The 26,690-nt window shown below is 39.4% G+C and overlaps 3 protein-coding genes across 5 annotated transcripts in view; all 3 read left to right on the forward strand.

The window, feature by feature from the left end:
• The window catches only part of LOC105232520 (uncharacterized), a 39,816-nt gene extending 25,344 nt beyond the window's left edge, over nt 1-14,472 (forward strand). For all 3 annotated transcript variants that reach the window (XM_029553030.2, XM_011214217.4, XM_049448609.1), the window contains exons 3-5: nt 8,358-8,837; nt 9,156-9,243; nt 13,674-14,472. In XM_029553030.2, the coding sequence (XP_029408890.1) occupies nt 8,358-8,837; nt 9,156-9,243; nt 13,674-13,866 (761 nt within the window). In that variant the 3' untranslated portion in view covers nt 13,867-14,472. The remainder of the gene's footprint in view (nt 1-8,357; nt 8,838-9,155; nt 9,244-13,673) is intronic.
• A 3,788-nt stretch (nt 14,473-18,260) lies between these two features.
• On the forward strand, nt 18,261-19,476 carry LOC105232519 (uncharacterized). Its single transcript, XM_011214216.3, has 2 exons — nt 18,261-18,419; nt 18,488-19,476. Exons 1-2 carry the CDS (start codon nt 18,402-18,404, stop codon nt 19,286-19,288), a joined length of 819 nt encoding a protein of 272 aa, XP_011212518.2. The 5' UTR covers nt 18,261-18,401; the 3' UTR covers nt 19,289-19,476.
• Nucleotides 19,477-23,107: 3,631 nt separating this feature from the next.
• On the forward strand, nt 23,108-26,690 carry LOC105232518 (adhesion G-protein coupled receptor G6). The gene is made up of 2 exons (XM_011214215.4): nt 23,108-24,932; nt 24,990-26,690. Exons 1-2 carry the CDS (start codon nt 23,273-23,275, stop codon nt 26,252-26,254), a joined length of 2,925 nt encoding a protein of 974 aa, XP_011212517.2. The 5' UTR covers nt 23,108-23,272; the 3' UTR covers nt 26,255-26,690.

Consider the following 26,690-nt stretch of genomic DNA (forward strand, 5'->3'; position numbering starts at 1 on the left):
TTCGAGGCATCAACAGTTGTGAGCTCATATTTCCTTGCTTTTTATTGCATTTATGCGTTCATTTACTTAATCTCTCATTCACCCGGCTCTTTGCGCATTCTGTAATTCCTAATTTCTTTACCTGCTTAACAAAGTTTCAGTTTCCTTCACCCTCGCCTTTGACGAGTAAGTACTGAACATTTTTCATGAGCTTACTGTGAGTGTTCCAGCTGTGATCTCATTAAATTTTCCATTCAGCGAATGATATAATTTCATTATTAACTTCATTATTTATTCTGCTGTTGCCCTTTTATTGCAACAAATGCCTGAGCTACTCTGCACATATTTAACTATAAGTATATATTTGTAGTGCCCTCACTATGAGTGCGAATATGACGGTCTTCTGCATTGAAATAAAAATCGCTAACTATGTAAATGAAGAGCATTGTTCACATGCGATTAATATAATGGCGAATACCATATCTTTCCTTCACGCTACGTGAATTTGCTCATTTTTTATTTGCTTTTACCTTTGTTTTATACACATAGGGCTAAAAATTAGCACTTTTAAAATGACCTTAGACCTTTTTATTAGAGGCTTCATATGCGTTAACACACTCTAGTTTACTTTCAGCAAGGAGTTTACTTTCCGTTTTTAAAACATGTGGGACCTCACCAAGTAACCAATATTCTTCATGTGATTTACTAAATAGTTACTGTCCGGAGTACAATGGGCTCAATGATGACTTAGGCGCGTCCACTTGCCGTCAGGAGTTCCTTCAAACTCACCTCACATGGACATGCTTACACTTATGATGTAATATTATTACCTATAATATGATTACGGAGTTAACTAGAACAGCATTTAAGAAAAATTACTCATACGCCCTGATGTACAAAATACAAAGCGCATTTTTTATGCATAAAAATTTCGTGGCGGAAGAATGTTTGAAATTTCGACGCTCACAACGAGCAAAATAATACTGCTTGTTAATTAACCAATACCCAGCAGCTGAGAATGTGAACCGCCCGGGCCTGTGGCGGCATTTCTATTATGCGCGTGTCTTTATCATCACCTGCGTCGCACTTAAATGAAATTAATTTCCTATCAGGACTGCCGCAGTTGGGTAATTCGCGCTCGCGGATGTGCCATTTTTTCCTCATACTATGCACATATGTACATGAAGATATAAGGTAGCAGTACGACATCTCCTGGGCTCTGCAGCTCTCCACAATCTGTTCGTCGCCGTCAGAGTGGTGCAGCGGTGCGTGAATTAAAAAATGGAAAGAGAGAATTGCACATATTATGTCCTCGGGGCGCGGCATTGTTGTTAAAATTGCATTTCCACCATCCTCGCTAGTTTGAATATGGGTGACGCCGAAATACAAATGTCAACAACGTTAACCGCATGTTGCCACATGTGTTTGCTGGTGTGCGTAACGAATATATTGTATACGAACAAGCAAGCTGGTCAACAGAGAGGATCTGCATCCGATGTGCGCACATATTTGCACATTCACTCTGGCGGGTAAAGAATAAAAGGGCACGGAAAGAGTTGTGGGGAGGGCGCTGTTTACATTTCCTCCATTTTTGCGGTTATTCCGGATTTATTGAACTCATTCTGCTTCTAGCGTATGTGAAACGTAAATGGATTTGAGTTCGGTGCTTATTGCTTCCACAACGCAATCGTCAGGTGTGGCGGTGGATACATTGTGTGTGTTGGAATGAAATTATAGTTTCACTATGAGTATAATGACCTATGGTGTAGTGATAGATATATGTATTTAGAAAAATTAGTAGACGTGATTTTTTATACCGAAAATAAAGATTTGATACACATCTTTATATTTGGTTTCCTTGAAATAATGGAAGAAAACCGCACTAATTACGAGAATGTTTGAATCATGTTCTATTGTGGACATCAATAAGCGGCGAACTCAGCAGTTGATACAACCAGCAGAGGCTCACATTTAACTTAACTTAATTTTTTACAATGTCTTCTTAAGATGGCTGGGTAGGCATGAGTAACAAAGGCTCTCACCTACGTGTAAGTTTAATCCACCGAAAACATTAAATTATACTTATACAAATTTTACTCAAAAGCCAGATAAACTAAGGAGGCACATGTGTAAGTACATAAATGCGGACATGTGGATGGTGGCGAACATTGTGTGATGTATTCGACAGAGAGGCATGGTAATCCAAGAATGTAAATGGAGACGTACAATTATGACACACCAAAACATGTGCGAATATGCACATTAGTGCTCGAGAAATTGCGGCAATTGCGGCTTGTTTGGCACGATGCTTGAGTGGTTGTTGCTACATTCACTACATTCGTGCAGAATAAGACGAATATGGCTTACCCGCAACCACATATGCGGCATCCTTAATTACTGTGACACACACATTCACAGCGGTTCTCTCCTCTAGTAACTGCTTCCGCTTTCGAGCGTTATGTGTCCTGCCCTGCTCAAAGCACCCCACTTTCCGAAGGGCGTCGATAAATTGCCACAGAAACCACTGCGCCAAATTTACTCACATACATATGTATACGCGTGAATGCGAGGTTTCGGTTGCTTGAATGGATTATGGCATGTGTCAATGGTAATAAAGCGATTTGAAATCACTCGGAAAGCCAAAAGTGCCTGGGCGATAAACTCACGAGGATGAGCACCAATTGATGAACGTAGCATCAGCGATAAATTGCAGAAAACAGAATCAAAATGGCTAAACTCTGGTCCAATTTAAGGACGGTCCGTTTTTGTTCAAAACAATGGTTTTGGGGCAAGACGGTCACTAACAAAATAAAAACGAGAGAAAGGATTGACTTAAACTTTTTTTTTCAAAAACATAATTTAGTTTGTTGTTAAACCAGTTTTTCAATCAATCCGAAAATAGCTGTTGTTGTGGGAGATGATGTGCTGATAAATTACTTCATTTTTTAGCTATTTTGTAGGCACAACTTTCAGCTATATGCGCGTTATATACTAAGAGGCTGTGTGTGTAGATTATCTCTGTGCGCTTTGATTAATGAAGTGCTGTCGCGACTATTTGGTTGCTCAAGCCTGAGCATTCCAAAAGAGAGGAATTGTGTCCGTGAGTTCGGACATTTGGTCATTAGCGCCAGTTGTAATTGTGACTGCTTAGATCTCAAGTGATGTGAATTACAACGCTAATGACATGATAATCCATGTATTGGGTAGTGAAGATAATTGAAAGATTCGACAAGTTGTTCTGTATTTAGTAAAAAAGATGACTAAGAACACGTTCATGTCCAATGAGTTTTATTTTTGTCACACTGATAGCTTTTTTTTCCTAGCGTTTGAATAAATTTGTAAACATAACCGGCTTTGCATCCAGCGCAAACTTCGTTCCCACAATGTTTGACAACTTTTTAGTCGAATTAAGGTCAGATCTGAATAATTTGTTCACAGATTATAGAACCCGCCAAACACCATAACCAATGTCAAATTTCGTGAAGATATCTTATATTTTAACGAAGTTTTTCATACAAGAACTAAATTTTAGCCGGTCAGTTCGTATGGCAGCTATACCCGGTAGTAGTCTGCAATTCCAACAAATGGGCAGCTAATTGTAAAGAAATGAACGAAATTTTAAATCTATATCTTTAAGACTAATCGACTCAGTTCGTCACGCTGCACATTTGCATATATTTATTTTATTGGTTCTGCTACGTTTCCTTCTGGGTATTCCAAACTTCATGGCAAATTTAATATACCCTGATCAGGGTATAGGTAAATGATAGTCATAGGTTTAGATTATGCTATTTTAGGACTTTGAAAAAACAATAGGAATTGCATTAGTTAAATATAGAAGTACAAATGTATAATTTAAGAATTTTAGATTTCGAGGTTTTACGTAGGTTATTACGTATATGTTTATATATTATCATTAGTTAAATTAGTAAGAAATCATTTGAAAGTTCACCTCACGTTATAGCTTCGCATAGTTCACTAGTCAAGCGAGCACCTCATAAACCTTTCAACATTCTGCAGGTCCAACGTCCTGCACCACTTCCATCGCTCCGTTGAGTTACCAACCAGGCTGTGACAGCGACATTGATTTATGTATAATGCATAATGGCTGCAACTACGACAAGGCTAGGCTAAGAGTGCACCTTGCAGTGAAACTTGCGAACAGCAAATGCTGTGTAAAATAACAAGTAGAAGCACCATGATAACTAAGAAAACAAGTTGTTGTACTGATAAACTCACCGACTACCGTCGATATGTACGATACTCACTACAACTCCGACTTCTCCCGCTGTGGTGTTTACTAAGCGCCAAGAGAGGGGAAGAAGTTGGATCTTCCATAGTCATGTTCGGTTCGCAGCACAGGAGGCGGTATGTCACTTGCTGTATTTAAGGTGAACGCAGTTGACAGCAGGTGGAGTGCTCGCTTTGTTGTCATCCTGACGTTGTCTCTACCATCTTGTGTTCACCGATGTGCGTTCAAGTCACGTACAGTCATAAATTCACTATGCAGAACTTGCGGGTGATTCTGTATAGATCAACATTTTACAAAGGAATAATCATTAGCAACAACATTTACCGGAATGTACGCATATGTAATGTCATTTACAACAACAAAAGAGGTGGTTAAAAACCAACAACTCTGACAACATGTCAAACGACAACAAAGAATTTAAATTCGAGGAGGAGAGTGCAAGTTAAAATTGCATTTTTAGGGCATGTGGCAATAAAACGCACCTGAAGTTATGGATGAAGCGAGTTTCCTTCGGATTATGAGACATTCGCACTCGGGAGTAATGCTCATGGAAAGAGAGCTTTCTTCTAGGAATGAAGGGTGCCAGACGTGCTTCAAAAGGCCTATAAAATCAGATGTAATCATTACAAATTTAGGATATTGTCTAAAGATCGAATCAATACAATTTTGGCGGTGGCTCCGCCTGCTTTATTGAGCAACAAACAACTGCGGTTACCCTACATTCTCGATTAAAATTTATTTCTCTTTATGAGTATGTGATCTTTAAGAATAACAAATAAAGTATTCACGAAGTGGTTGCATGATAAACTTTAAGGAAATAAAAGTGATGATAATAATAATGGCAATGATGGTAACACATTTATCTCGCGGCAGATCCTTTTAGATTACAACATTTTATATATTTTCGTTGCTTTTTTGTTCGAGAGTAAATATTTGTACTTTCATATTTGCATGCTTTACTTACAAACAAACATATATACATATAACAGTGTGTGTAGGCGGCATTTCGCACAAACGAATGCACTTAAGCTATAATGGCGGAAAAATCGCATGCGCCATTGTTGAAGGCTGAAGACAAAGGAAAAGTTTCAGTGAAAAATGTAAAGTGCTTCTGCACAAGATACATGTACTCAGAGGAGACGGAGGAATGAGATTATGAAAAAGTACTGTTATTTTTCTTCATAGCAGTCTCATGTTGGTGGGCTGTGATTCCTTACAGAAAACTGTGCGATGCCTATGCATCCATAGACCAACTTGGCTCATTTTCCAAACATTTCTATTTGAGTATTCGTTTCAGCAGACTCTTTCCTTGCATGAATGACACTGATATTTGCCTCCAAAAAAAACACAATTGGAATTTTTTCAGAGTCTTAGATGTATCATGTAAGTATGTAAAATCCATATATCTTCTATGTATTAAAACCTACATGAATAATTTGTGTTATAGAATTGTGCTTTATAACTCATTTTCTCACTGGGTTTGCGAGTCGCAAATTCATTTACAATGGAAGATGGCCATAATATGTCCATATTGATATATAAACATGCAAACATCCATACAGACCTACGTAAATATGTATATAATATAATATGAGACCCACAGCTGCAGGCAGCGAAACATAAAATTGTTGGGAGAGTTTTCGAGTGCGTTAAATGTCATCGTGTCTGTAGAATTGAGTGCTGTCATTATCATCAACATCCATGAATGAATGTTTTTCTGCTCGCATTAACGCTGAAAGCATGTTGGAGTACTTTCCTTGGAAATAAAATATGTATGTAAATACGTTAGTACTTTGTGAGGGAAAAACTTTATGTACATCCGATATCCCGCGCAAGTTCACAAGTATTTCGGTATGTCTTTGTGAATTAATACTTACCAAGCGGGAAGAAGAATCTCGCTGTTTTATGTCACTCTCTATTGTCTTATGATTACACGCGAATTTCTACTTTTCTCTTTTGTATGTGCAAAATAACCGTGTTTCTTCTTGCATTAAGCGGAGCCGCGCCATAAGCTTCCACCATTATTACTTAAAACTTTAATGGGATAATTGCAAAATTTACTACAAAGTGCTTTAAGACTAATCTTCTCATAGTTTTCAATAGGTTAGGTTGGATTACAATGGCTGGCCTACTGGTCCTTTGTAATACAAGATTAAGGTGTATTAATACGCGCTACAGTTTATGTCGTGCAAGACGCCAAGACTTTTTGCGAGGTTTAATACAGACTTCATATCTAATCCTAACACTTCATCCAGTTCCTTGAACTGGACTTAGTTCTAGATAAGGCCGGATATAAACAGTGGAGGTTTTCCAGTGCCTCTCTCATACCTTCTTCCCTGCACTTAATACATGTGCTGTCGTTATTGATGTCCATACGGCTTGCTTGCGCTGCCGGTAAGATGTGATCTGTGACTAGGACAACAACCATTCTGCAGTATTCTCGATACCGTGTGAGTAGAAACCTGCGAGTTTTCCTTCCGCTGCCTTGCACATGATTGTGGCGATTCTTCATGCCCCTAAGATATGCCATCTCACTTTGTGTATCGTTTTCGACTATTTGCGTAGTTCCTCGACTTATTTGGTGGGCCAGCGGATTGCACTTCTGGGAATTTCATCAGCTATTTCGTTTTTCGAAATACCCCAGTGGCCTCGAAACCAGTATATACGCAACCGCTTTCCAACAATCATTGCATCTACTGCCTCCCTGCTTTTAAGGACATTTTTTCACGCAATTGCCGTTTGGTTATCGACGTATATACTGATTTTCTTTATGTCATGTCTTACGTTGTTAGCTAACTTACCAGCTTTTCTGGCGCCAACGCTTCTGTATGGAAGATATTGCAGTCTTGCGGCGGCTTAAAGAGTTGTCTGAGATTTAGTTCCGCGCAATAGATCCTGGTGCTCACTCCTTCAGTTATTTTTAATCCGTCCCTGTGTATGTTAAGAGTTCTGCTCGTGGCTTGCGGGCCTTAGCGTGACTTGAAACTTTCTCTCTCATATAAAGAGTGAAGGCTTATGGTCTATGGTCTGGACCCCCCGCTTTTCGAGCTATGTCTGCTGGTTCTGGAAAATTCACCTAACACCGCCAATCCAGCATCTGATTTCTCTTTCCACTGGTATGTCAATTGGTGACAGGATGACTAAGCTTTCAAGAGCAGCTGTTGGAGTGGTTCTAGTCGAATTGTTAGTTTAGCTCTAAACTGAGAAGAAAGCAAAACAGTTAATGCATTTCTGAAATATACCGAACGTAATGTGAGTAACAGTAGAATATTTTCTTTGCCAGCATTAACGGGTTTATTGATGCTATTTTTCCAAAGTTATAAAGCTCTTTCTTCCCTTTTTAGGAAGGAAATTCACGCCAAAATAATGTCTTTCGATTCCAGTGTGATATGCTGTCGGTAGTTCTTCTTTCTACTATATATGCAGTTCTTTTTCTAAGATTTTGGGTAATAACAGAATATCAATATAATAATTTTGTCAATGACTTTATTCGAGTGGATTGTACTGTATACTCAGTTCCGCCCAAACTCACTTGTTAATTCTTTTTCTCATTTCACTTCTTCTTATACTTAGTTTTAGAATGCTGGTAATCAGGATGAAGATAAAATGTGAAGCTCATTTCTGCTTTTCCTATTGTTATGGATTATCCTTTAAGAAATCAATGATTCGTACATAAATCCCATTGAAGTGTATATACACCCTCGGCATTGCTGACATATTCTGTTAGAGTTAGCTGCAACATGTAGTTTGACTTGAACAACTACTTTTGAGAAAGTTTTACCTTGGGTTGCTTGTAAATTCCTTTTGAAATGTTGAGCAACTTCATATCAAGGTTTACATCTGTATAAGTAAATGCAGGCACATTAATATGTTTAACGCAAACCTTTATATATTAAGCATATGCACACAATAAAATAAACATATATTTGAAAGAAACCAGGAAATTCTAAGTTTGCTCTACAAAGTATCATTAAATACTCCCAGCTTTCATGTCATTTAAAATTTCATTTATGTAAACATATGGAAATTATTGCCCTTCAATACTCCTGCTGCACTTACTTGCTTATCTTCATTATGACTACCTTTTATACTTACATTGAGTGGACCCACTCCCTTCTATTTGCAGATAAATATGTGAAGCGACCGCCGCGCAAAGCTTACGGGCGGCTTAGTGCCGATTCGGACGATGCCAGTTCACAGCAAAAGCACAAAATCGATGATCCCTTTGACGAATTTGATAATTTCAAAATAATAACTTCGGGCAGTGGATGTAATGATGGCAATGGCAATGGCAATGGCAACGTCAACGGCAATGGCAGCGCCACATGCCAACATGTGCACTCAGGGGTGAGCGATGGCGGGGGCGGAGGAGGCGGCCGCGCTGGCGCAGCTGCTATTAATGGATCCATGATTCCTTGTACACTGCCCGATTGCCAGGGAAATTTCGTTAACGAAGGCATGTGCCACCTAAATGATGCGACGGGCTGCGCGGGCGGCGGTGGCGCATCGAAATCGAACTCATCCGCAATGCAGAGGCACAAGGAAGTCAATGAGAACACCATTAACCGACTGCAAGCGATGGCGATGTCAGATGATGATGATTACGGTAAGTACATACAGACATACATACAAACAAATGGAAAAGGGGATAAAACATAAAAATCCTAAATAACATTGAGAAATGGTGGGAATAAAATTAAAAGAAAAGAGAAAGCAGGAAGCAATAAATTTTCAAGCGCCACCTAAACAGGGTCTTTATTGCAATTATTAGAGTACGTACATATGTATTAACTATGTATAAATAATAGAAGAACAACATCTCGATATCCAATATTTTATTGCTTTTGTTGTTTTTTCTCGTTTTCTCTTTGCTTATATTGACATACATATGATATATTCAAACAAATTTGGGCCTTTTTTACAGATGAATCTCTGACATGCAATGTTTGTGATAGAGCTTTCCATTGTCATAGGCAATTGGCTTCGCATCAGCAGAAGAAACGTCATTTCGGGTGAGTGTCTATTCGGGTACAACGAAACCAAGAAAACAACTTAATGCCACAAGCTAATTTTTATTGATGTAAATAACTTATTGGGTACTTACTTATGCATTATTGATCAAACAATGATTTGTCATATTTTCCCTGCAAAACCAAAAAAATGGAGTACAAAAAAAAGGTATTGATTATCGTATTTCCAAACGACTGACTTAGTATGTTACCACCTGAATGCCTGAAGATGTAACGGGTTTTTCAGTAATTTTTAAATAAAAGAAAAACGAAATGAAAAATAATGAAATTGCTGTGGAAGTACATTCAATGTCAAGATGTATGAAACTCGATTTATTTTGGCCAATACGGGCATGCTTGCAGAGTCCAGACGCTGAACTCAATTTTCGACGGTTTTCAAGCATAAATCGGCCAATGCTGTTGCAATTTCCCCTTTCGATATTCGTACGAAGTTCATAAATTGTCGCTGATGATCGGCGTAGATTATAGATTTGACGTAGTCTTACAGGAAATAGTCTAACTGCACCAAAACGCACGACCAAGGCAGACAATTGACTGGGCCATTTCGTGAAATAAAACGTTCACCAAACTTGGTTTTCTATAAATTGATTGTGACATTCGCGCTGTGTAGCTTGCGGCGCCGTCCTGTTGGAACCACATATTGCCCTAGTTCATATCATCCAATTCGAGCCAAAAATATTCGGTTATCATTGAGCGGCTGCGAATCCCATTCACTGTAACGTGCCGGTCTTGATCATTATAGAAGAAGTACGGCCCAATGACGCCGCTGGTCTATAAACTGCACCGTAATTTTATCGGGATACAATAGTGACTCATGAAGTACGTGTGGATTGCTGCCTGACCAATAACGCCTATTTTGGTTATTGACGCAGCGATTCAGTCAGAAATAAGCCTCATCGCTGAAGATGACTTTTCGATGAAAATCCTGATCATTTTAAAGTTGTTTCTCAGCCCAATTCACGAATATATTGTACGACGATTCTGGTAGTCACGCGGCTTCAGTTCTTGCGTCAATTTGATCTTGTAACGATGTAGGTCAAGATCTTTTCGCAATATTCGCAACAACGATGCCGCAGAGTTGCACAAAGCTTTTGAAGACGTGTGAGAGATTGATTTGGGTTTCTCTCGATCGATGCGCAAGCTCCAGCAATATTCTCGACACCACGGGCACTTCTTTGTCTCACTGACACGGGAACATTTTGTACTGTTCCTGTGGATTGAAATTTTTCCACTAAGCGTTGAATTGTTGATCTGACAGGACGATTATGACGACCATAAATTGGACGCCGTGCTCTTAATGTTGAAGCCACTGACTACGAATTTCGGAAGTAAATTTTATTAACTTCGACTTGTTGTTAGATTGAATATCTTTCCATGATGAAATGTCAAACCTTATTGAAGAGAAACGTCAAAAGAGTGGATAGAAATATGACGTTGTTTGCTGCCCCTATTGGTCTACTGTGCAATGTAGCATGCCGAAATATTCATTTGTCTTTTAATCCTTAAATTTTACCATAAAAGCACACTTGTAAGAAGGGCTAAGGACTCATTTCAACCCTTTCAAATAATAATTATAGGTGAAAATGAATAGAGACATATTTATGAGAATGTGTAAATTTTATAATAAACGATATGTTAAATAAGCGAAAATTGGTTTGCGGAATATCGAAATCATGACAAAATGATTCGCCGCACTCCAAAAACGATTTTATTTTAATGGTAGTTGACAGATTTTTCACGTCAAACAAAAGCCCTTTTATTTTATTTGACAGCTGTCCGAGGCAAAAATGTCATTTCCCATATTCTAGTGAACACCATTTCATTGCAAAACTTGTGGCTGCCACAATATGAATATTCATCATAAAAGCTTCCATTCACTTTAGTTTACATAAATTCGAGCATAAATAGTAAAGCATATATGTATGTGCACATATTGTGTTGTTCTTAAAATTCATTTTTGAATATATTCTGACACCTCGAAATATTGAGTTTACGGTTATATCTGGCAATGCTTTCCGAACACTATCTACGCTGGTCAGCAATATTTGCGGCACATTTTTTCTCTAACGAACGCACTTATGGCAAGCACTGAAAGGAATTGAAGGATCTGTAACATACTTTGGTTACTTTTGTCGTGGAAGACATCAGGCGTTGAAACTCTTTTGATATTACAGAATAGATGTTGGAAACAATAGTTAGGCTAGGGTTTAGTTTATAGTTAATAAGAGGGTGCTGACCCAAAAATGCGCGAGAATGTAGAGTTCTATTCAGTAAAAATAATTGAATTCATGAAAGCACAATCACGGAAGCCACAGATTTAATTCAACACAGCAGGATTTCGCACACAAATGCTTTCGAACAAAAAACTGTAAATTATTTTGCGAGCAACAAAGCGTAAATCTGCTGACGAAATAGTCGAGAATATCTGAATGTATGTTCACCTATGTGAATGTATGTATTTTTAATAAATGCAGTTTCGCACATACTCGTATAATAATATACCACTACATATGTATAGTATATGTGTGCGTGCGTAAAAATTTAAATCTATCAAAAATATATAGGTTCATGTTTACAGTTATTGATTTGTCCATTCAATAGAAATCATTTCAGCATTCAGAAAACTTTTTTGTTTTCAAGTCGCCATTTCCGTGAATGCGAGAACTTATTTGCTTCAATTATTCAGCTTAGCACATTTTTATAAGCACAATTGATAGCGGATTGATGGAGGATTGATGGCGGACTTTCGTTTATAGCGCACTGCGGATTTCGTTATTAATGGCAAACAATTTAAGTAATTCAAGTTTTCTACCGAAAGTTGTGCACGGTTTTTCGCATAAAAAGAATATTCCTTGCTGCCTTAATAGTGCAAGGCAAACGACAAATATTTTGGGCCTACCTAAGAATTTATTTTGAATTAAAAATAACATTAGGGTGGAGAACGCGCATAATTAAGTCATTACATTTAGGCGGTTAAATTTTGGTTATACATATTTATTGCCTCAAATATTGAAAGCAATGAACGTTCAGGCGAAGTCAGCGAATTCAAAACAAATAGCTCTGAAAACTCAAAATTAATCATTCAAATATGAGCGTGCAAAGTTGAGTTGCTGTAAACGCACACTGACACATACTTAGTAAATTAATTATGCAAACATAATGAGAATAACTAATCTGAAAGCGGAATCTAATTACGAGACAGCTCGACAACATTCAGCATCCCACAAGCAAGGCAGACCGGGAGTCCAGCCGACCAGGAGCAGTCATTTAGCAGTAATCAGTCATTTCTATTCATTTATACAAATGGGTTCTAAGCGAAGGCAGCAGGCGGCAGCCAGCAGTCAACAGCAGAGGTGCTCCACACTTTGCGTCGTCAAGGCCATTATCATTACGATCATTAACAATATCATCGGCAGCGACAAGGAGTAGTTGCTCACCACCCACACCCACACGCACACTGACACCAGCACTCCAACCACACATGTCTAATTGGAATTAGCAGGCAGTTTTGCGCCACAATGCATTCGGTGGCTAATGAGTCCTTACCCGGCATCATGACCTGGTTGTTGCCGCCTGATTCACTTGCTGCTGGTTCTCGTTTGTCTGTTTGGCATAAATCAGCATATTTTTCCAGACCATACAACCGTCATTGGTATAGTTATACGCGTTTAATTATACGAGTTATTTCGGTTTGAGTTTAATTTTCAGCTGCGTTCCTTGTCGGAATTGAAATGAAGAATTTACAATTAGTAGACTGTCCAAGAATATATTGCAATTGTACTCACATAATTCAGAAGGTTCGTGAGGACTGAGTTTTTGCTCACAAACAGAGAGTTTCGAATTCTTTGAAGACGCTGACATCTTTTTGCTTACTAACCTCAAAAGGAGATGTTGCATATGGATCATGATTGCTAGATCATCTGAGGTGTGGACTTATGAAAATATAAATAGGGAAATTATCCTATGAGTTTTCCACATTTACGGAATTTAATGTGCTTTAATAATCAGTGATTAATTTTGAATCATTTTGAAGTTCCTTGTTCTGGCATCCGATATCCAAGAGGACTTCCGAAAAGGTGTTTGGCAGGGACGAAGGCTTTGTGCCCAAAATTAACTCAAAACCAAAAACCAAGAAAGCTTATAATTAAGAATGACTAGTCAAAACTTTGATTGTAGGCAAAATGGCAGCTTCCTCAAAAACTCACTCACTTTGGAAAAAAATATATATTTCAGACTGGCTTAAAAAATTGACTTATATCCCAAAAATATTAATCCCTTGATCATTACCTGACAAATATAACTATATATTTGAAAAAGCTGGATCCGGCCTTTCGCAGAAACAGAAATTAGAAAATTGTATCATTATTTTAATATAAAATTTTGTATTCTTCTGCTTAAACTATTTCTTGCAGTTGCAACGCATGTGATAGTCTCTTTCCATCACTAATGATACTCGAACATCACAAAGAGGAGTTTGAACACTGGAGCGACGACGAGATCAGTCGGCAGGTTTGCTGTAGACGAAATCGGGGTGACGATTACTTTACTGATACCGACTCCTTCACCAGTGAGGCGGAGAGCGAGGACATGGAGCGGTTATTGTAAATCGCCTCCAAGAATTGAGCTGAGAGAACTATTATATATAAGCATGAATGGCAGATATTTTACAAAAGAGCTTACAAAATATATGTAAGGGACATCCAAGGCGTATCAAAGTCTGCTTACAAGAAAATCGAAAACGAGATGGCATTCAATGCTGTCAAAGCAATACAAGTACAAGGAAAGCCGTTCGAAAAATTCTTTGTGTGAAACCGCTCGTGCGTGCCCGAGTCAACAAGTTGATTAAACTAACATATGCTAGGTGTTTTTATATCCCAAAAGTCCACAACCTTTGACCGCAAGCGCTCTTTTCAAGTGTGTACGACATCAAAAAGCAAACATCTAAGCAAATTATAGCCACTGGAAATAAATAAGTGAACATAACGGTACAATAATCGAGTACGCAATTGTGTGTGAACAAGGGTGGTAGCATAGCGGTACTTCATTGGAGCAAATGTACAATATAAGTTAAGTTTAAAGTTAAGAGATCATCCTCCCCATTAAAAATAGGGTTAATTGAATATATTGTAAATAAAACGACTCTAGGTGGTGGAGAAGATTCTCATGCAAGAACACGCTTACCAATGTACTTATTATACCTGTAAAGCCAGTGTGAAAGGCTTGTATGACTTTTTATTTCTAATTTGAATATTCGAAGGTATTGGTCCTCACACGTATGTAAATATGAGGGAACTCAAACAGAAGAATAAATATAATTCCAATGATATATTGTTATACGTAGTTAGTTTGGTTTGCCAAGAGAGGCTTTGGTACGACCCTAAGGTGTGGATTTCGCGGCACTAAAGGTACATGACCTCCTCTTTGAGTATCTTACGACGGACTAAGGGAAACTTGATATTCCTAAAACTGGATAACTGATATGAATATTACTATCTTTTTACCTACCTCACAGTCAGTTTTGGATTCATTGGTAAGGATCAAAGCAAATTGTGCTCGCCCTCGGAATTTATCCAACATCGACAAGTTTTCCTTTGTTCCAACCCAAATCAACTCAATAACGGAAGCGCAGTCATATGATATTTTCGAGAATGATGTCTTTTGCCGGAAATGCGAACATCGGAGCCGAAGTGTTCTTAAGCTTACACTGAGTCGAAGAACAACTGGCAGTCAGAAGAGTCAACAAGTAATATTGACTGCGTTCTTATATATTTGTAAATATGTACTTATCAAATATTCCTGAGTCACTACACACGTATTGCACACGGCTCTTTGTGAGTGTGTTTGTATTAAAGTTGATATGTACTTTTGTAATAGATATTGCGAATAATACTCGTATAAATGTATCAGCTTTAATTGCAACTGTTTTGCTTTGATTTTATATGTGTTTGTCTGTCCAAGTGTGTATATAGAAGCATATAGAATTTGTATTGTTTATATATGTATACTTTAGATATGTATGTGTGCATTCGTTTTAATAAAATATCATTTATCACTTAGTGATAGTATACGAGTTTAGTACGTATTTCTATATATGTATGTATATATGTAAGTAAATGAAAATGAATTTTGATGTTTACTTAAATGAAAATCTGTACTCAAATTTACCACAGATGTATAGACACACGACATAAACGAAAATAAATTCATTTATTTATCTTGGACGTTGAGTGAAATTTTCATTGCGGTCAATGCTGATAGATATTGGATTTTATTAAGTATTTGGTGAGCAATTATTTTCTAATTGAGGTTAAATTTCACTGAATTTATTCCCATTGATAGCTGACAATAATATTAGATATTAGAATTTATTATTTATTTTAGGAGAACCTTAGGTTAGCACCGTTATATGTAATCACATAGTGTTTGTGTGTTGTCTCATTAATTAATTCGTGCACGATTATGAAATATTGGTTTGAACGAAGGTGAAAGTGTAAGGCACAAATTAAAAAAATTAAGAAAAAAACTATTTTGAATATTTCTCCGAACTAAAACAGCTATTAATCGCAAATACTTATCTGTATCTTTTAATAAGCTATATGGATTAATACTACTATGGTCAAAAAATAGTAAGACTTTGTTCATAGTTTCAAAATTCATAATTTATTTTTCAAAGTCTATGTCGGCCCCTCTAAGTATTCCCCCTTGCTCCCACAACACTTATGCCAACGTTTTTTCCAATCCTCTAAACAGTTGTTAAATGCAAATTTCGGAATAGTCTTTAGCACACGTAGTGATTCTCGTTTAATGTTTTCAATTGACTCAAATCGGTTTCCCGTTTGAGTTTGAGTTGGCTGCCAGAAGAAATCAGGTGAATATGATATTGGTTAAAAATTAGGTGGAAAAACTCATAAAGAATCGACGGTGCATTATCGTGCTGCAAGAGGTGTCCGCCCACAATTCTGTCCTCTTTTTACGAATAGCTTCGCGCAAATGACACACAACACTCAAATAGCATTCCTTGTTGACAGTTTGGTCAGTCGGAAAGAGTGCACCACACCTCGATAATCGAACAAAACTGTCAACATAATCTTAATTTTGACCTGCTCTGACGTGGTGTTTTTCAGCTTCGACTCGCCTTTGCCACGATATTCGGCCGATTGATCGTCTGTTTCGTAAGCATATTTCGAATTTCGAATTTTTTGTGGCGTTATGTTGGTACTCATGTCTCTCACTTATGCCGACATGCTCGGCCATTTAGAATGTTCATCCTCCTGTGACTTTTTCTTGTTCCCTAAACTGAAGAGGCCCATGAAAGGACGACGTTACGCTTCTCTTGACGAGATAAAGACGGCATCGAAGGAGGAACTGAAGAAGATAAAAAAATTATTTTTTGAAGTGCTTCGAAGATTGGAAAAACCGTTGGGACAAGTGTATAATATCTCATGGGGATTACTTGGAAGGGGACAAAATAGATATTCATGAATAAATAAATAATTTTTGAAAAAACACAAAATTCGCGATACTTTTTGAACACACTTCGTATGATTCCTCATACAAAATTTAATGGAATTTCTTTGTAAAATATTTTCATTCATGTAAAAATCACTGAATCACTTTACTAATAATTAGTTTGATGTGACATTTTGCATAGATGTCACTGAGAGTCATATTAACATAAAAAAAGTTTGAATACTGGGTTTTCGAGCAAAATTTAAATTAAAAAGTCTTACTATTTTTTGCCCACAGCTCCAGGCGGAAAATTAATTAATTTTGAATTTGGAAGCTGAGTGAATGAATTGGCGCTCAACAAAGTCTGCTCCATGTATGGACCAAATTTAAAAGTCAAGTTCGAAATAATTTACATAAGCGGCGGGTCCACAATTCTATAAATATTTGCATGCTACACAAATCGAAGTTCATTGCTAGACTCAACCACAAGAGTTAACTTTGATCTGCCCGAATTGTTATGCATGTCTTAAATGTTATAAAGCACGTGCTAACGCTTAACGGCTTGAGATTATATATACAACGCTAACAGCTGAATTAATTATGCAAGCGTTTTGTAAGCGGTGAAGAAGCAATAAACTTAGTCTAGCGCTAACATATTGAGCTAAAAACCAGTCTTTTGGTATGTTACACGTTGAAGAAACGGGATAACACACATTGTATACTAAATCACTAGTTAAACATTAAAATTGACTTAATTAACGGCATTAGGTGTCAAGAGATGTGAATGAAATTGGTGAAGATATACCAAAAAGAAGAAATGTCAAGTCCAGAAATAGAATGAAATGCTAAAAAATCAATAACTTGCAGAAGGATTACTTCGAATGTCTCTCTTATTAAAACATAATCAAAAGAGACAACAAAATGTCTATAGTTCCCTTCTTGCGGCAGAAAAAATATCACGACATGTCTTTACGGACATCGGCCATTTAAATTAACTAAAGCATAAACCGTGAAACCGTGTAAGGCCCAATAACACCGAGCAGCGTGTAGGGTATAGATGTAGAAGGAGTGAAATATAGAACCTTATTAAATTAGCATTCTGCTTAGTCAAGGTGTCGAACATTTTGGTTTCCTATTTGGCTTAACCAATTTACTAAAACTGTTGAAGCCGAATTCGTTGCCAATTGGAATTGAATAATTTTGGGAATAATGAATGTTGGGAATTTCTTCAATACAAGTTTTCGACCAGTCTGCACCTCGCTCTTCTCTCGCCCGTCTGTTTGTGGGACGTGTGTAAATTGAATATTCGATATGAACACACATGCCTCTCCCCACTATTTTTGCCGGCTATTTGCATAATATTCATAAATAAATGCTTTAATGTATGCTGATGTTTTTTGCAGACATTGGAGACCTAAGAAATATGAGTGAGCAAAATTCTAATCGCTTTTATAGCACGTTCGAGCCGCTTTTAACTTTCACATTCTTCTCTTTTGCCGGCCTTTTTGAAAGATATACATTTTTGTATTTGATAATCGCTTAAGAACTGCATATTAAGCCCTGAACTTGAAATACAAGAATTATTGGTAACAGACCGACTCCTCCTCACTTTGATATAAAATAGCGGGAATAAAGAACTCGAGCTTATTTCATTTACCGTTGCTGAACAGTAAATAAGCAGATTAAAAATAATGTTTCACTATTGTGTGGTAAGGAATTTATATTAGTTAACTTAATTGGCTGGATTTTAATTAATTCTGTCTTGGTGTTATTGTAGTGTCTAAGCCTGTTGGTTATCGCTTCGGCTCAGGATGTGGGTTATAACTACGCCAGCGCCAGCGTTCCCGAGCCACAGGTGCTTCTTGCGCCACCCGAACCCGCAGCTGCTCCAGAATATGTCTCCACTCCAGTAGCTGCCGCCACGCAGCAACACATTCAGCAAGCTGCACCTGCCACCGTATACCGTAAGGAATTCTACATCTTCACCGCGCCCGCCGAGTCTGTCGTTCATCAGTCGGTTGTGCCCGCAGCTCAGCCCGCGCCCATTGTAAAGAAACACTTGAATGTGGTTTTGATTAAGGCGCCTGAGAGCGGCAAATCTCGCTACCAGCCACTGCACACCTCAGTGCCCCATGTTACCGAGGAGTCACGGACACAGATTTACGTACTCAACAAGGAGCCCAGTCGTCAGGCGATTAGGCCAGCTGCGTCCCAGCAGCACACCACCACATACAAAACGCACAAGCCGGAAGTGCATTACCTCAAGTACAGTACACCCGCGGAGGCGGAACAACTGCAACAGCAGATTGTACAGCAATACGGCGGCGGTCATGTGATTGAATTAGGCGGGCGCGGTGCTGCCTCAAATGTGCATACACAATATGTTGCTCCAGCCGCTTCCAATGTGAATAATCAGTACCTCGCCCCGGCCGCTTCCAACGTGAATAATCAGTACCTTGCACCGGCCGCGTCCAATGTAAATAATCAGTATCTCGCTCCCGCTGTGGAAGCTGCGGCGGCGTCAGTGCCCGAGCTAACGAATGCTTACATTCCACCGAAAGCATTCTTCAAACACTAAACAATTTCGCGTTTCGCGTGGTGTCTGCTGTGTTGTCTAATTACTATTTATAAACTTAATTTTTTCTTTATTTTATTATTCCAAATTACTGCCAATATTTCTCTGTGTGATATTATTAAGTGCAAATTGTTTTGAAAACAATTTCCCAATAAAAACGAATGTATTAGTTTGTAAAATTGTTTAGAGAATCGTGTTCAGGAATCATTTTATATTAACGACATAGTTTCCGTTGTAATCAATGGGACATTGCACCAGTGGAGAAGAATAAGGGGATACAATTTTTACTTCTCTTTGAAAGTCTATATTAATCTGACATTCGTTATAAAAATGCGGTAAATAGTTGGTTAAGAGATTAGTATGAGGAATTAGAAGTTCGCTTTTCAATGACTTTGTGGGGCTTCGGTAACTTTATTTCATATTTCTGTGGGATATTATGTAGGTGTTTAAATAAAAGTTGGAAAAGAGAGTGTTAAGTAAAAACATATAATTGTAGGTTCTGACATTGTCATCAGATACCCCTTCCTCCAAAAGTAAATTGCAGCTACTCGCAAAGAAACATGTGTTTATATTAATAATATTACCCTCTCCGATGGACAGCTTTTATTATAAACATCGGGGAGTCGAATAAGTCTTTTCGTATTTTGTCAATTGATGTCTTTGCAGTCGAGTATCTGCAGTGCTACCAATCACATTGTAGATTTTAAGCTTAATTTAACTAAAAAAACGGGAAAATTGAAAACATGACTGAAAATAATGAAGAACCTAGCTACATTTTGAAATTTTTGTATAAAAAGGGAAGAATGTCACGCAAGCACAAATGAAATTTGTGAAGTTTATGGAGATGATACTGTATTAGGTCGTGTATCACAACAACGGTCGCTTCCGTTCTGGAAATTTCGAAATTTCGATTTAATGATGGAATAATGTCTCTAGTGGAAAAATGGCAGTAAGTGGTCGAACAAAATGGTACATATTTCTTTATTTATTTATTAGTATAAATATAAAAAAATAAGTTGAAGTTTGATTAGAAATACGAAAATACTTTTTCGACTACTATATGTGATATGTCTTTCTTTATTACCTGCTCTCAGTGAGCTTCTGTAGCAGAGTATTTTCAACGAAAGCTTCACTGTATTTGCAACAATTATTTGGAAATGGCTTTAAACCGATAAAACCGTGTGTTTTCGATTACAAATAAGACTCGCATGATGATCAAGTGGAGCATAGAAGGTTTCATCGCCAAATCGGAAATGAGTGCTCATATTATAAATGAGTGAGTGCATAGCTACGGGCGTACGTACTTAGCTAACACATATCGGTTTTAAAATTGCCAGATAAGATAGCAATATGTGAGTGTGCGGTTATGAACGGGCAGTGGCAAATAATGACAATAATTCCTCCAATAATGTGGTCAGATTGCCATTGCGATAAATTAGTGAGTCAGAGCTTTTCATTTCGGCTGAGCATATTCGCTAGCATTTATATGCGAACGCTACTGCGGTTTTTCCACACATGTAAGCTATCGCACATCATTGCGGTTTCTAAATATATTCACATGTACGTACATACATATGCATATGCCGCGACTCGACGCCAGCGCCAGCGATGACGCGCGCACAATTTCAATTGCGAAAACAGCACTTTTTGAACACGATATTATTACCTTTTATTTGCTTAAATCGACTTGGCCAACGGCGCTGGGCAAATATTCCGACATCAAAGCATTGCTCTATAAAAGTGGTCTTAATAATACATTTAGCATAATTTGCATATTTTTTATTGTTTAAACAAAAAAGCCAAACGGGTTTGAAATTGAATTACTTTTACTTTTTTATTTCTGTTTGCGCTTGGATTTTTTGTTTGTTCTGCGCGCATTTCTGTTCGTTTTTGGTCGCCGGAGCAAAAGATTGTTTACCTTTTAGTTTTAGCTGCTGTTGATGGCACAGCCGCTTCTACTCACCTCCTCTTCTTCGTTTGCCGCAGTCTTGCTTTTGTTGTTGTGCGCCACTTGCTCTTGCGCCGCATCCGTGAGTCAATTGCCGGCTCAAGTGCCGCGCTGAAATTTCAAACCTACTGGTAATTAAAGACTTCGCATGAAGTTCGCGCCGTCAGCCGCGCCGCAGCCTCACATCGTGCTGTGGCTAATAATGCATACACACACACGCGACTAGTGTTGTTGTTGTTTCAAACATTAGTTCAGAATGTTTTGACGGTCGACGTCTGGCAAAAGACAGCGCGCAAAGTCTTAGGTTTAATGAAGCATTTATACATCTCTGTGTACATTTGTAAATATTTATTTATAAGCAGTTGCAAACATATGTACTTCTAGGTACATACATGTATAATAATCCAGTCAGATGTCAGCACGAAATCGTCTTCACCTGACACGCTCCAGCTACTGTTGCGCGCTCGGCCAGACCAGCACCAGTAGGTACCTGTGTGCTGAGGGGCCGCTGCTTGGGTCTAATGTTTCTTTCATTAATCTATAATTTTTCTTGTTTTGCTTTTGCTATTGTTCGCGCGTTATCGGCAATGTTCGTGCTTGCACGTATCTTTCAAATGCTGATTCACAATTATGAAAATAAGTAAATAAATGTGCCTTAGTTCGACAATAAGACGACTTTGCCGTTCTGAGTGAATGTGTCTTCTTTCCCTTGTTAGCCGGCTATCAATCACAGCAACCGCATATAAGGAAGTCATTATTCCCTATGTAGTTACATAAGTTAGTCAACCGGATGGAACCGCATTATGCAATTATATGCAATTTGATAGATTTTGGGGCTGCAGTTGTTGCGAATGTGCCACTTTATCAGACCCCCCGAGCAGAGAGTAGACATAATTGCTTGCGGTCTTTTATGATGATGTACTTCAAGGGTGTTTCATACGATATTCTGCATGATATGATTTCCCTTCTTCTTCTGGTTTGAAAAATGTAAATATTTCGGTTACTAATCCCTCCTTCTTGGCAGCCTCAACTTGTTAGCCATTCTTATAAAGGCTGAGTGCTTCAACCAAGTGGTAGGCCTCCAATCGCACTACTGCACATTAACTACACGATGGGGTGCAAAATAGCGACAGAGTTTGCGTGAGCTTTACATTAATCTTTATTTATGAGAAAGAGGGGCTGTCGAGTTATAAAATCGTAAATGATGTGAACATTGGCGGCATGCAAAACAATGCAAAATTATGTACATTGCCACACACATGAGGAAAGTCCAAATGTCTGGACACTAAGGTATGTATGTATGTTTGTATATGGATCGGATAAGTTACCTCACATGGGTGCCGTTATGTGTGCGACCGACGAGACGACTTCACTACGTGAGCTTTTGCAGTTGAACCGATTTTCCAATAAATTCCGGGCATGAAAAAGTTCGTTTCTATTTCAGTTAGTATATATTAAACAAAAACAAAACCAAAAACAACGGTAATGAATAAATAAAATAAAATAAAATAATAAAGCGATGTGCGCAGTATGACAAGGCGCGAAAAATAAACAAAATCTATGAACACGACCCAACCAAATACTGGCAGGCAGGCGGTCGACAGTCTTGACGAAAATCACATACGAAACACACGAAAAGCAACAACAAAAACAACTAAAGAGGTAAGTGCTCATGAGCGAGGGCAAACATCAGAATGCAGAGCTTCTCCAAGCGACTCCAATGCAGGGAGTTGAGCAGAGAGCGGAGGCATTAGTGTTCTAATAGCAAGATAAGCACAGAAGGTGAGACATTGAAAATTCCACTGAAATACCAATCGATTCGGAATGAGTGTGTGTTCGACAAACACTGCGGAGTGATCAGCGCAGTCGGTTGAAGCCGGAGAACGGTTAGTGGGCAAGTGGCAAGTGGTGCGCGCAATGGCGCATGTGTGGGTGAGTGTGTTTGCGCCGAGCGGCGAGTGCAAATTCTACAGTCAGTGCGGATTTTCAGTTTGGCTAGTGTAGCGGAGCACGTCAGATTGCAAGCGCTTCGCGGATTTATGCGCGGGAAATGCACAACGGAAACTAAGTTATCGATAAACGAACAAAAACGGAGTGATTCAGTTATTGTGCATACGAGGCATATATTTTGTGCCGATTTTTGTAAAATGAATTTAAAAATAGTAATTTTACTTGTGACCATTGTACACCAATACCAATACAAAGTTGTCAGTGCTCATTTGAGACCTCTGCATCCCGATCCAGAGAGCGATGAAGACGGTGGTGCAGGCTATAGACTAGGCTATAAATTGCCGTCTGTACTTAGTCCCGATGGACATTGGCAACGACTCACCACGCCTCACACCACCACTACTAATTCCAATACTTTATCTCATCCTAATACAACAACTTCTACTGCAGCAGCTCCCATGGTGAAAAACCTAACCCGTAACGAAGACTGGATCACGGATGATGAAGAATATTCTGATAGCTATGGCAGTGGCAGTGAAAGTGTCAGTGGCAGCGCAGAAGTCAACTTCGAGCCCACTTCTAGATCGCAAAGCAACATTACAGAACTTGAGCGCAGTACCAGCGATTCACCTCACCCACTCTACTGCTTGCCGGAAGTTTTCGAGCATGATTACGTGATCGTTGAAAACTACACTCAACCTAATACAAATATTTGGAAGCGCGCACGCATTGGAGAGCGTGCGGGTCTAAGGGAAGTGTGTCTGAAGCCAAATGGCTTGCCGCTGACGCGCTTGTGCCGCTACAATCCGTTAACTCGCGCCGCTGAGTGGGAGGATATCAGCGGTTGGAAGCACATCGTTTGCATGCGACAAACTCGCGAATGCATACTCAGCGACAAGCTGAATTCATTGCATGAGAAGCTGCTCGAAGGGCAGGTGCTGCAAGCTGGTGTAGCCCAGCGCAGCCAAGTGACTGGCGAACTGTATACAATGTTGCGTGAAAAAAACTTTAAACTATTACCCGCCGACGTGCATTTGACGTCACAGATACTGCATGAGGTCGCCATAACGGCGCAAGATCCCGAGGTTTCGGCGGATATGGTGCGGATTTGCGACCGCCTGATGTCGAGTGATGAGCAGGTTTTGCGCATATCGGCTGATTTGAATGCTACCAACTCCATTCTGCAGACGTTTGAGGAGTATATGGATGCACTATCCGCTCGTCAAGTGCCCACAGGTGGCTGTTCGAGCACAGCAACATCATCTACCGTGTCGCGTCCGAGTGAGGAATCGGAGGCGGATATTGCAAGTAGCTACTCCAAGGCGGTGGAAGAAGTGAAGATGGGGCACTTGGGTGTACATGCTCACATTTCCACAAACATAAGCGTATTCTTTCTGAATCCTGAATGCGCCAATATATCCGGCATCGCTTTGTACGCACCGACGGCCCAGCAAAGTACGGCGGAGCCACATGCTTTGATCAATACGGTAGTCGCAAACTTCCGCTACCGGTTTATTAACATGAATGAATCAGTGGCTGCGCTGGCGCAGGAGCCTGAGCTGCAGGTTGCCGGATTTCTGCCCACGGCACTCTGGCAGCATGTGCGCGCAAATCTGCAGGCGAAAGGCAAGCTGCCTGTCATTGTTATGAAAGTGTATGGTCATGATGCGCTGTTTGTGGATCCGGCACTGGTGCATACGCGCAAACCATTTAGCAAAATCCTCTCCATTTCCATACCGGGATACAACGGTGAGTTGCCTTAGAGCAGTTGCATGCATTTTCTTATATTCTACTTCAATATTTCAGAAAACTTCCCGGAACCTTTAACTTTCCTGCTGCGAAATCGTTTCGATTATTTGGATCCTTCGCTCATAGCGCAGCCGGGAACTGGTTGCGGCTATTGGAATTACAGCACTTGGGTTAATAATGGCGTTCAGACGGACGCTAAGGATTTGCTCAAGCATTCCGTTATAGAGTGTCGCACTCTGCATTTGACTCAGTTCTCGTTTCTCTTAGGCGGTACCTACAAACAGGCGGATATTACCGATGACGTGCTCATTACGCCCATACATCTGCGGGCGTTGGACATAATATCGCTGATCGGTTGTTCGCTTTCCCTGATGGGCCTTCTGTGCATTTGGGTCACGGCAGCAATGTTTAAGAGTTGGCGAACGCTTGCCTCCACCAAAATTTTACTAAACCTTTGTGTCGCCCTGACTCTGCAAATGGTGCTCTTTGTTTTCGTCAACACAGAGGATATGTCCGCCGAGCTGGTGGAGGATCGGCTGTACATAAATTGCGTGCTGTTGGGTGCTTTCCTGCAGTATTCCATTCTGGTGCTCTTCATGTGGATGCTAATTATAGCGGTGCTACAATTTCAACGCTATGTGACCGTTATCGGCATTGAGCGCCCAAAACGATACATTCTAAAGTCAGCGATAGTAGCGTGGGGCTTCCCGCTCATACCCACTTTGCTCGTGGCCTGCATAGCCCCCAGCTCGTACATACCCACCGAGTATGAGATTCAAACGAGCACTGCCATATGCTATCCCAGCGGATTAGGTCTGACGCTGGGCGTAATATTGCCGGTGACCGCTGTTGTTGTCGTCAATCTTACCATTTTCATTTATGTGTTCTACAGCATCTCGCACACGCTTAATCAGGCAATACACCGCAGCGAGAAGAAAATGATCATCAAGCAGATACGGCTGTCGGTGTTATTGTTTTTCCTGCTCGGCATTTCGTGGATCTTTGGTTTATTCGCTTACATGCAAGCCGGCGTTTTCTTCTCCTACCTCTTCTGCCTCACTGCCACCCTGCAAGGCTTCGTGCTGTTCATATATTTCGTTCTCCTGGATGAGGTGCCGCGCAGTGCCTGGCTGCATTTGCTCCACCCACAAAGCAAGAAGCAGACCAGCAAGCGCTCTACCGAATTGCAATCGATGACGACTTCTACGGGTCTGGAGAGTGGGATGTGCGCGCGCGACACCACAAGCCGGCAGGCCAGAAATGCGAATGGAGGTGCCCAGCCACAGGCCTCTCAGCTACAGGGTCAGGCTGGGTCAATGTGAGTTATGTTACACTGTAAAAGCTCCCTTGTAAGGCATTTGCGGCGCATGAATCAAATCAATATAGACTGAAGAGTTGACACACACACACACATATTTTTGTGCAGCGCCAGCATTTCTACTTTCAGCTAATCCACACACACACACTTGAATTAACATTTTATGTTCCATAATAACATTTACATGCATCCACGCATTTACATACATTTGTACATGTTTATTGACAATAATCGGCATCGAATGCTGCAAAAGTATTTTATGTACCTTCTAGTTTTAAGTGCCACATATATTTATATACCGACGTACATGTGTGTATGCACAATTTTCTTGTATATTATATGTACTTCATTTTTACTGACATAAGCGTGTTGAACAAAAGTACCAAAAATATATATTAATAAAAGTGACTCTGATGATCTTTTAGTAGCCCACAAACATA

This window comes from Bactrocera dorsalis, chromosome 2 (assembly GCF_023373825.1).
Source record: "Bactrocera dorsalis isolate Fly_Bdor chromosome 2, ASM2337382v1, whole genome shotgun sequence".
NCBI classification, from domain to species: domain Eukaryota; kingdom Metazoa; phylum Arthropoda; class Insecta; order Diptera; family Tephritidae; genus Bactrocera; species Bactrocera dorsalis.

Excerpts from the sequence above, each read along its gene's own strand:
- LOC105232518 (XM_011214215.4), top strand. The coding sequence starts at position 23,273 with ATGCGCGGGAAATGCACAACGGAAACTAAGTTATCGATAAACGAACAA. Across the intron at positions 24,933-24,989 it reads TTCCATACCGGGATACAACG|AAAACTTCCCGGAACCTTTA; the intron begins GTGAGTTGCCTT and ends TCAATATTTCAG.